This window comes from Anabrus simplex, chromosome 10, assembly GCF_040414725.1.
Source record: "Anabrus simplex isolate iqAnaSimp1 chromosome 10, ASM4041472v1, whole genome shotgun sequence".
Lineage (NCBI taxonomy): Eukaryota > Metazoa > Arthropoda > Insecta > Orthoptera > Tettigoniidae > Anabrus > Anabrus simplex.
Genome location: NC_090274.1, coordinates 102,710,986 through 102,722,119, shown reverse-complemented (window position 1 = coordinate 102,722,119; position 11,134 = coordinate 102,710,986). Strand labels below are relative to the sequence as shown.

Genomic DNA, 11,134 nt, shown 5'->3' with positions numbered 1-11,134 from the left:
CTAAATTTAATGATAAAAAGGACCACATTGGTTGATCCGAGTATGTAGCAAAGTTGCAAGTTGGATGAGGCTGAACGAGTAAAGTAGCCCAGCAGCAGTGAGACACCTGCCGTCGTCTGCTTGCCGGAAGTATGGATGTTTTTCAAGTATGTAATTTCTCAAAGACAACAAAGTGCACAATAATAGAAAATTATACGAGCAGAACATGGTGCTTACAGGCACAGAAACAGGATCAAGGGAGACAAGGTCTTGATAAACATATTGAATAACCGATTGCGTTTACAGAATGAACTCTCTTGCTGTTTGCGGAATGTATTCAGTGCGGAACACACACACTATAACCTGCATCACACAACTTACAGTGTTAGCGTATTTAGACAATCGTGCTGTGTGTACTGACTGCAAAGGAGTAAATCTCCCTTCATGAAGAACTTTATCGTTGAATAAAAAGGTATTACTCACTGTAGAGTTGCGTGCTGAAACTGCGCCGAAATTACAATTTGCACATCAAAAATATCTGAACGCCAGGGTAATTATTTTAACAATAGATATATTCTCTGAACACATCACGACTGGAGGAAAGCTCTTGTGGACAGCGATACTATCAGGCCTTCTTTTCCGAGCAGCCATTTACCCAAATATATAAAGAACTGAAATTGCAACAATTACTGTTGGAAAGGGAATACTGAAACAACTAATACCAACAGATTCCAAACGAGACTTAAAATTCTAGCACACTGGGAATTGCTTTCCAGACACCACTAATTACATACTTATTTCTCAGTGTAAAAGCTGGTCACAAAATAACTGCAAAGTGGCCGTATGAAACATGCTGGGCTGATTTTTATCCTAACATCCAAGATGAAAAGAGCGAGTGTTCATTTTATCCAATCTCAGGAAACATTTCCAGTAGTTGTCAGCTTGAATGTTAATCACAGCACTGAAGCTTAACACATAAACCTATATGAGAGAAATCACGAAGCCTACGTGCTGTTGGGTAATCAAATCTCCTCGCACGAGATTGCAGGTGTAGAGTTTATATTTATAAATAAAGTCGCCAGCTGTTAGGATATGATCTGTAGTGTTTGCAGGTTTATCCATCTTCTTATTGGCTGTCATAGTGGGATGGAGTGATCTGTTTTGTTGCTACCTGGATTGATAATCATCAACAACCCAAAGCTACCCAAAACGAAAGAGTAAGGCTTAATGCATACAACGTAGATACTTTGTCCCTTATGCGAGCAAATCAGACAAAATTAATAATTAAATAAAAAACAGCCTATACATAATATCATATCTAACGTTGAGTTGTAGATTAGGTGCACCAGAATGAACTACATAAGCTAATCAGCATCGGTGAGGATCGAGTCAAGACAGTCTGTCCTCTCATTTGAAGATTCCTCGTGTGGCAACACATACGTTGACTGCGAAAATTAATAACTTCACTGTAAAATAACGAAGGTTCAATTACTCGTCCTCTCTTAACATCACTTGATGCCGGAACATTCCAGGTTAAATGAGACTTGGGTGTTCTATGATGAGTGTAGTGAACTCGGGAGTGTCCTCCAGAAGATTTGCAAGTAGGAGAAATATTACGATAAAGTACACTTATATTTCATTCTTACGGACCTTGTTAGTACGGTCTTCGAATTCATAACTGTGTCACTGTAATTGTCTCCACCATCTACACATGTAGGTACATTAGCAGAGAAAATCTGATGTGTTAACAGCAAGACAAGATTCATATTGCGATGAAATTTATGAAAGTGAAAGGTACTTTACCGTCATTTAAGAATTCGTCTCTTTATTGATCACATTGCACAACACTTGAAAAATTTGCCATCTCCGGTTGGTTGTTATTTTTTCACTACTTTCTCGATTGTGTTAATTATAACACCAGATGTTTCCAGTCGCGTTATAGATTATGGAAAATTTCCATAATCGGTCTTTGTCCAACAAATGTTCTGAACTCATGGGTTGTACCTTTGTAAAGGCAACTTATTAAGAAGTTACTGAATAAATGGTTTGAGTGATTTTGCTGTAATGTTCTGCGTAATACAAGTTCGCTCATGTAGTAAGTACAGGCTGTGCAGGATGAGTAATACGCCGCGAATTGTCCCACATTTTAATATATATCGTTTCATCTTTAAGTTTGCCCATCATATTGCCACAACAAACATGTGTGTGTTTCCATGTAATGTTGGTACGCCTGGGATTGAACTCAGGTAATGTTATAGCAGCTGAATCCTTAGCATTGAGTTAACAACTTGTGAGAGTTAACCGATATGTTCTGCCTATCACAACGTAGCTTTAAAACAAGTGCCTTATCTTGTAACTATACGATGAGGTGGTATCAGAGCCCCGCGGCATGCGGACAATTCAGTACGAATGCCCTTACTAATAAGCTACATAAAAAATGGATGGAGGCAAAGAGCAAATCTCGTTATTCACCAAGAGAAAATTACGTCAGACTGATAGAAGTATAATGAATTTATTGAACTCGACCAGGCAATGATCCCATGACCCAATACAAAGTGCTTTTATCGCGCCGATTACATTGATCAGTCCGTGAACCAGTAGCCCACAACGAGGGAAGGCTCCGTTTCTCAACCGAGGTAGACAAAGAGCAGGGCGCGTCAAGCCCCACTGTGTGAGAGAGAAACACACAAGCGAGACAGTCGCAGAAATTGAATAACGCAAGCTTGTTCAATTTGTTCGGGGAAATACAATTGCCAATTGTGAGGAGGAAAATATGAGATGCTTCAATGTTCGAAAACCCAACGAACTGATTTCTGTCCAGCACGGGCACCCGATATGGGCGAAACGAAAAGGCAAAACAGCCAAGATATAATTACTTGCTGAGAACGAAAGAGTTACAATTCAAAACATGAATTTTTGAGATTTTTCTGTCAATGTCTACCATATGCCGACCTCTACAACCTCCGAAATAACAACACAACATCTAATGCATTCAAACAGTTTTCATTGTTCTGAAATTCGTCGCTTTTCTTCATTCAAAAGGCTAGCCTTAAGAGTTGTAACTCTTTTCCACATTATAACAACCAAATCATATTCGCTTACACACCAATTTTCATAAAAATTATGAAACATGTCAATTTTTGAGAAGCAATGTTTAAACTGCTAAATCTCTAAACTCTCCTCTTGAAAAGCATAGATGTTGAATTGTAACTCTTTCGTTCTGGGCCATCGAATTATGCAGCCATGCCCAATCATGTTTTAATTCATCATTCCGGTAGAAGATATGAAATAACAGGAGGTCGGCTGCCCGCAGAAAGAAATGTTTGTTAGTGTCTGTTGAGGGGGCCGTGACTTCAAAACTTTATTACCGGCGTAATAATTAATACCCTCCCCGTAAATATTTTAGTACTGGCCGCATGGCCATTGAAATTCGGGTCTTTAAAGTGTTTACTCCTACGTTATTCCTCAAGTGATTCATGGTCACAGATACCATGGCCTTCATTATTCATGAACATAAGTTTCCGCCGGCTTGAGTCATTAAAGTATCCATCGGCTGTGTGTGGGGAGCAAATGTCGTCTACAGTATTCTCCTGCATTCTAGTGTCGTCGGTAGGAACTACTCCACCGAGCGAGTATATTGCAACTGTGGACTGACTCGTAGCCTTCTGGGTAGTCGCCATTATCGTTTTGTGAGTGAGTCGAGATGGAAGGACAGCATGCTTCTCTACTTGGCGGGATGGACATTGTGTTTATCATGCATCCAGGGTGAAGATGCTTATGCCCTCGTGAACTTCGAATGTTTATTATACTTTCACTTTCCCCGCCTGGAACTTTTGAGTGCCTTCTAAGGATTTCCTCTACCATACGTAAGTAAGGATATGAGGCTGAAGCGACCTCACGACTACGGCAAGATGCGTACACTGTAAAGCCCCATTCACAATGCAAACGTAACGTAACGTAAACTTAAAATTAACGTTAAATTAGAAGTTAGCGGCCATGTTATCTAATGGAACCATTCACAATGCGCCGACGTAAACTTAACCGCAAGCCCGTAAAATTAAGCGATTGCAAACTCCAAGCTCTTGCGGTTAATTTTACGTTAAGTTTGAGAACCTGCCAATCAGAACATAGGTACTGGTAAACATTGTATTTCATGAGCGATGGCTTCTTTCGACGAAAGACTGGTGATTTTATATCAAAATCATCCTTGTTTGTATGATAAGAGGAAAAAAACTTATAAGGACTCTGTATTGAGAGATAATACGTGGAAGCAAATTGCTGTAGCAATGAAATCTGACGGTAAGTACAATTTGAGATTTCCCATAACCTTAATTTTCGTGCATACCTAGACTAGTTAGCTAACTAGTTTAATTAATTATACGACACATTGATGAGACATAGAAGTTAGCAGAGGTTGTGAAAATAAATACATTTTCTACACTTGTACTACAGCATATTTCATTGTATTTCAGTTGCTCATTGCCAGTCGCGAGTGAAATGCCTGAGAGAGCGATATTGTAAAGAAAAAAAATTACTGGAAATTGAGACAAGAAGTGGAGCAGGCAAGTCCTTCAAAGAACCGTGGCCGCTAATGGAGGCAATGTCTTTTTTAGACGACCACATAAAGCCCCGGAAAACGTACAGTAATTTTCCAGACGTGGGAAATAATTCCCAGTCAGATCCCAGCTGCTCTGCAATTGAACATTGCGTCGTTGAGTACGATGGGTATGTATATATATTGATATATGTCTTCTTTACATTATTTTCTATGTTTTCTTGTTTACTTACTGTTTCACTACACTCAAATCGGCCATCAGTTTAAATGTGTTTTCTCTCCTTTTTTCAGAATTTTCGACATTGGGGGTACAGAGGTAGAGAGTGACAACAGCTCTGACGTCACTGCTTTTTCTCCCCCTGCTGCTCAGTGGACTCCAACTCTGGCCAGCCCATCCATTGAGCGCCGTGGTAAAAAACGGTGCTCCTCTACACCACAAGATGAATTAATAGAAAAACATTTAAAACTAGTGCCAGAGAGTGCGAGTAAAATAACAGAAAAAATGCAAAATAGTGCAGAAAATTTTTTTTCACAGTTTGTGGCTGAGAGCTTATCTCAGCTGCCAGAGGACATAAAGGACGAGTGTACGTTGAAGATTATGACTACCCTTGTGGAAGCGAAAGAGAAGGCACGGAGGAGAAACAATTTGTAAATATCAGTGAAACAAGTGGAATTTTTTTTAATATTTTTATTTTATTTTTCAGTTAACATGTATATTTATTTAAAAGAGAAGGCACGGAGGAGAAACAATTTGTAAATATCAGTGAAACAAGTGGAATTTTTTTAAACATTTTTATTTTATTTTTCAGTTAACATGTATATTTATTTAAAAGAGAAGGCACGGATGAGAAACAATTTGTAAATATCAGTGAAACAAGTGGAATTTTTTTTTATATTTTTATTTTATTTTTCAGTTAACATGTATATTTATTTAAATTCACAATACATGAATAATGAAACACTAGTCAGCGAGTAAAGTTCCTCTCAAAATGTATTCAATTTGCCCATCTATTGCACCTGCCGGTGAAACGAGGTAGTCGGCAATTTTATTCCGCACATCTTGGGCCTCAAACGTTGCATTCCGTGCACCAACTCGTTGGCGATTACCCCTTAAACATTGCAGTGCACCCATATTTCCCGGAATGTTCATCCTCCAATCACCATCCTGTACCTGGCCATCCATTTCTTTATCAGCGTATCCCGATGGGCAATATAATTTAGCTGGAGAATTCATTTCAGATACTGTTAAAAAATTGTGAAGGCACACAGTTGCTTTTGTTATATTGTCCACATTTTCAGGCTTAGCATTGATATTTCTATGAAAAATACGCCACCGAGAAACCAAAATACCAAAAGCATTTTCAATAACTCGCCGAGCACGCGAGAGGCGATAGTTGAATACCTTTGTCTTTAAGCTATTTAAGGAAGCCTTTGAGAATGGTCTCATTAAATTTCTTTTTAGGGGGAATGCCTCATCGCCAACAAAGTAGTATGGCATGGGGTTTGTTGAATTTGGAAAGGGATGAGAGTTAGGGATTGGGAGCAAACCATCATAAAGTCTATGTCCAAAATCCGATTGACGGAATATTCCCCCATCAGACTGTGAGCCATAAGCTCCAATGTCAACATAAGTAAAACGGTAATTGGCATCGCACACTGCCATTAAAACTGTGCTGAATGTCTTTTTATAGTTGAAAAATTGGGAGCCTGAGTTGCTTGGAGCTTGAATGACAATGTGTTTGCCATCTATAGCTCCAATGCAATTTGGCATATCCCACTGTGTGTAGAACTCCTGCGCAATCCTCCGGAAATCTTCTTCAGTAGGCAGCGGTAGATATGTCCCATGAAGTGCATCCCAGATAGCACGAGTGGTTTCATTTATCACCTGGCATGCCGTTGATTTTCCAATCCTGTAGTTCCATGCTAGACTCGGGATAGAATCGCCAGTTGCTAGGAAACTGAAACAGAACGAAGTTTTGATACAATATGTCTTAATATTATGACTGATATTCAGTAATTATAAGAATAAATTGACCTTTCCAATACAATATATCAAGTAAATGATATTACATAAGTCTTGGGACTAGTTTAAACCACCTAGTGGCCATCTTCAGCCAAATAAAAATTAAACAAATTATGTGACAACTAAAATATATGTATATCAGACAAAAAACAGTGTTGTAGGAATAACTAGGCCTATAACATTAAAATATATATAATAACAAAAATTAATGTTATAATCTTCTAATGTCTGACTTGTTTTAGGAAGCAGGTAGGCCATGTTAACAAAGGAGTTGATAGGGAACAAGCACTCTTTGGCTGAAGATGGCCAATAGGTGGCTGAAACTAATCCCAAGACTTAGTAATATCATTTACTTGATATATTGTATTGAAAAGGTGGACCCTCTTGTCCATTTATTCTTATGATTTCACTTTAATATGGAAAAAAATGAAATTTATAGCTTATAATTCAGTAATTATGGTGTCAGGATGTTGTAGGATAAAATATAGTACGACTAAGTAGTATTGTAGGGTAGTAGTTCATTAATTACCTTATATCGTGTGATCTTTGTGTACTATCCTAGAAAACATTTATTTCCTTTTTTTTTTTTTTTGGGCACAGAATCAGTTATCTTTTCTTTTCTTTTCATTATTCTGTAAAGAATGGCCAAGGACTGTGGATGTGGCCAGGCATTAAGGAGTATGAGGGTGGAGTTGGAGAGTTTGAGGGAGATAATTAGCATACTCTTGGAGGACATGCAGGAAGGTAGGCCTCCCTCAAACAATGTACAGGATACAGTAGGTGTAAAAGAGGGATGAGAAAGTAAAGGGGGGGTTGTAGAAGACAGGTGGTTTAATATTTTAAGGGGAAGAATGAAAATAAAATAAAATAAATTATCCTGTGCCCCCCCCAAGAAAAGAAAGAAATATTGTCTAGGATAGTACAAAAAGATCACACGACAGTAAGGTACTTAATGTACTCCTACACTACAATACTGAGAAGTGTGAAAGCAGAAGGATATGGAAACGTACAGTACAGGATAGAAAAAAGATATGTGTAACAGTGTCGTGGGAGGGAGAAAAGGGTGGAGGAAGTAGCTTCTGAAGCTGCCAGGAAGGAAGGGGATCAAGTGGGGTGGGTAGGATTGAGTTTCTGTGCATGGGGGATTTCATTATTAGACATGTGGGGAAAGCGCATGGAGGAAATGGAACCGGGGTAGAGTGTTATCCAGGAATTAAGTTAAGGCAGATGTTGAGGAAAGTAGAAGAGAAAGAGCAGTGAAAGGAGATTGTGGTAGTGTTTCACATTGGCACCAACAATGTAACGCAAGCAGGTATAAGTACCAGCATGTGTGGGATCTGGTAAATGCAGCAGGGGGAATGTTTAAGGAAGCGGAGATTGTTATCAGTGGAATACTGTGTATGAGGGATACTGACTGGAAGGTGATTGGGGATTTAAATGAGACTATGGAGTGGGTATGTAGGAAATGGAGTGAGATTTCTATATCCTAATGGGTGGGTGGGAGAAAGCGATCTGCACTCAGATGAGCTTCACTTAAAAAGCAGTGGTAAATATGTTAGGAAATTTGTTTCAGAGGGTTATAGGGAGGTACATGCTGGGAAACAGGGTGGTCCAGGGAGCAGTGATACGGGTACAGGGATCTGGAAGTCAAAAAGGAATAGAATTGAGTACTTTAATAGATATATATACTTAACAGATATTGTAACAAGAGTTGAATCATGGCTGAGAAATGATATAATGGATGCTGAAATTTTCTCACAGAACTGGAGTGTGTATCGTAGAGATAGCAAGGAATGGCTCTTTGGAGCAGAGAGACCAGGAAAGGGTACCACTGACACAGATTCAGAATTATTTGATAAGATAATATGCTATGTGGGATAGAAAGAAAGGTCTCAAAAGTAGGTCTATTAGTCAGTACCATATAGCTGATAAAACAGGCATGAGGGAGTTTTCAAAAAGTAACTAATATTGGTGGAAAACAGTAAATGAAAACATAACATACTGTGGGGTGGGTTTAAAGCAATTGTTGAGGAATGTGAAAACAGGTTTGTACCTTTAAAGGTGCTAAGGAATGATAAAGACCCACTATACTCTAACAGAGAAGTAAAGAGAAGGAGGTACAAGTTGGAAAGAAATTGAGTTAGAAATGGCTGTGGAAATAAGGAGAAATTGAAGGAACCTTACTAGGAAATTCATTCTAGCAAAGAAGTCAGGTAAGGATAACATGGTGGCAAATATAATTGGCAGTCATACAAATTTTTGTGAAAAATGAAGGGTATGTGTAGGTCCTTTAAGGGAGAAACAGTTCCAAGGATATTCCAAGAATTGTTAATGAGCAAGGGGAGAGTGTATGCGAGGATCTTAAGAAAGTAGAAGTATTTAGTCAGCAGTATGTAAAGATTGTTGGTTACAAGGATAATGTTCGAATAGACGAGGTGATTAATACTAAAGAAATATTAAAATGTATCTATGATAACAAGGACATTTACAATAAAATACAAAAGTTGAAAACTAGAAAAGCAACTGGAATTAATATGATTCCTGGGGATATACTAAAGACAATATCTGAAGTACTTGTTTCCGATTATATTACACTTGTTTGCAAAATTAATAACCGGCTCAACAGAAGGCATTGACCTGTCCAAGGCATTTCATAGGGTGGATGTGGGAGACTACTAGCAAAAATGCAACTGGAGTAGACAAAAGAGTGACTGAATGGGTAGCTATATTTCTAGAAAATAGAACTCGGAGAATTATAGTAGGCAAAGCTTTATCTGATCCTGTAATAATTAAGAAGAAAATTCCTCAAGGCAGTATTTTTGGATGTTTATGTTTCCATTTATATATATAAATGATACCGGTTATGAGTAAAGAACTGAAATCAGAGATAAGGCTTTTTGCAGATGATGTTATTCTGTACAAAGTAATAAATAAGTTACCAGATTGTGAGAACTGCAAAATGACCTTGATAATGTTGTGAGATAGACAGTAGGCAATGGTATGATGATAAACGGGGTTAAAAGTCAGGTTGTGAGTTTCACAAATAGGAGAAGTACTCTCATTTTTAATGACTGCGTTGATGGGGTGAACATTCCTTAAGGGGATCACTGTCTTAACCTAGGTGTTAATATAAGGAAATATCTTCTTTGGGGTAATCACATAAATATGATTGCAAATAAAGGGTACAGACCTCTGCACATGGTTATGAGGGTATTTAGGGGTTGTAGTAAGGATGTAAAGGAGAGGGCACATAAGTCTCTGGTAAAATCCCAACTGGAGTATGGTTCCAGTGTAGGGGACCCTCACAAGGATCACTTGATTGAAGAACTGGGGGAAAAAATCCAAAGAAAAGCAGCTCGATTTGTTTTGGGTGATTTCTGACAAAAGAGTACCGTTAGAAAAATGTTGCAAAGTTTGGGCTGGGAAGATTTGGGAGAAAGGAGACGAGCTGCTCGACTAAGTGGTATTATTCGTGCTGTCAGTGGAAATATGGTGTGGAATGACATTAGTACAGTAGACGAATAAGTTGCAGTGGTGTCTTTAAAAGTAGGATAGATCACAATATAAAGTAAGAATTCAAGAGGACAAGTTGAGGCAAATATTCGTTTATAGGAAGGCGAGCTAGGGACTGGAACAACTTATCAAGAGGGATGTTCAATTAATTTCCAATTTATTTGTACTTATTTGAGAAGGTTAGGAAAACAGGAGAGATGGAATCTGCCACCTGGGCGATTGCCCTAAAATGCAGATCAGTAATGATTGATTGATTGACTACTAGTTTACGAAAACGATATCATAAAGTAACATCTTACCGGAGAGTGATAGCTAGGCGCATAGACGTCGGCAAAGGAGACCTTACACTTCTTTTGATTAGAAAAGGTGACACAAGATTTAAGATCGTGTCAAACTGCTCAGGTTTCATCCGCATGTACAAAAAGAACTCATGAGGATCATTTTCTCGCATTTCTTGCAGTAGATTACCAAAGTCGCCCTGTGATAACCTCCTTTGATTCAAAGGATGAACCCACCATCTTCTGCGCCGTTGTCTATTTCGCCTTTTCAGATACACAGCTCCCAGGAGCAAAGCAAGAGATGTATGCAGTAACATCAATTCTGCTAGCACGTTGTTGGATTCCATCGTGGTATTGAAATATAACAAAACTCCGAGATTAGAAATGTGTAACAACCCGACTTTTCTGCTTGTGTACACGGCAGTGTTTTGATTGGCTGCTGGGTCTTCTTTACGTTACGTACGTCCGTCCATTGTGAATACCACAAATTTTACGTTAATTTTACGGTTACGTTACGTCGTTAAGTTTACGGTTACGTTTGCATTGTGAATGGGGCCTAAGCGTTTTTCAACTCTCCTTTTACTGATTCCGTGTGGGGAACTGAATATTTCGAAATGTGAAGTGCTAACTGGGACATAATGTAGCTTTACGTCTTTTAATTTCTGTACCTTAGCCTGGTGGTTTTCGAATATTTTTCGGTTTATAAAAATGGAACTTATATGTAAACCACCTTTGTTTACTAGGTGCTTACGTCTACTGTAAATTAATATTAATTCTTATTCTTGG

The 11,134-nt window shown here is 38.4% G+C and overlaps 2 protein-coding genes across 2 annotated transcripts; one reads left to right on the top strand and one right to left on the bottom strand.

Moving 5' to 3' along the window:
- Nucleotides 1-3,905: 3,905 nt before the first annotated feature.
- Nucleotides 3,906-6,631, top strand: LOC137502389 (uncharacterized). The gene is made up of 3 exons (XM_068229451.1): nt 3,906-4,278; nt 4,452-4,704; nt 4,826-6,631. Exons 1-3 carry the CDS (start codon nt 4,140-4,142, stop codon nt 5,184-5,186), a joined length of 753 nt encoding a protein of 250 aa, XP_068085552.1. The 5' UTR covers nt 3,906-4,139; the 3' UTR covers nt 5,187-6,631.
- On the bottom strand, nt 5,496-10,695 carry LOC137502352 (uncharacterized). Its single transcript, XM_068229361.1, has 2 exons — nt 10,370-10,695; nt 5,496-6,492 (listed from the first exon to the last, which is right to left on the bottom strand). The coding sequence occupies exons 1-2, from the start codon at nt 10,693-10,695 to the stop codon at nt 5,496-5,498; spliced, it is 1,323 nt and encodes a 440-aa protein (XP_068085462.1).
- Between the last annotated feature and the right edge of the window lie 439 nt (nt 10,696-11,134).

Excerpts from the sequence above, each read along its gene's own strand:
- LOC137502389 (XM_068229451.1), top strand. The coding sequence starts at position 4,140 with ATGGCTTCTTTCGACGAAAGACTGGTGATTTTATATCAAAATCATCCT. Across the intron at positions 4,279-4,451 it reads TGTAGCAATGAAATCTGACG|TTGCTCATTGCCAGTCGCGA; the intron begins GTAAGTACAATT and ends ATTGTATTTCAG. Across the intron at positions 4,705-4,825 it reads TGCGTCGTTGAGTACGATGG|AATTTTCGACATTGGGGGTA; the intron begins GTATGTATATAT and ends TCCTTTTTTCAG.
- LOC137502352 (XM_068229361.1), bottom strand. The coding sequence starts at position 10,695 with ATGGAATCCAACAACGTGCTAGCAGAATTGATGTTACTGCATACATCT. Across the intron at positions 6,493-10,369 it reads CGCCTAGCTATCACTCTCCG|TTTCCTAGCAACTGGCGATT; the intron begins GTAAGATGTTAC and ends GTTCTGTTTCAG.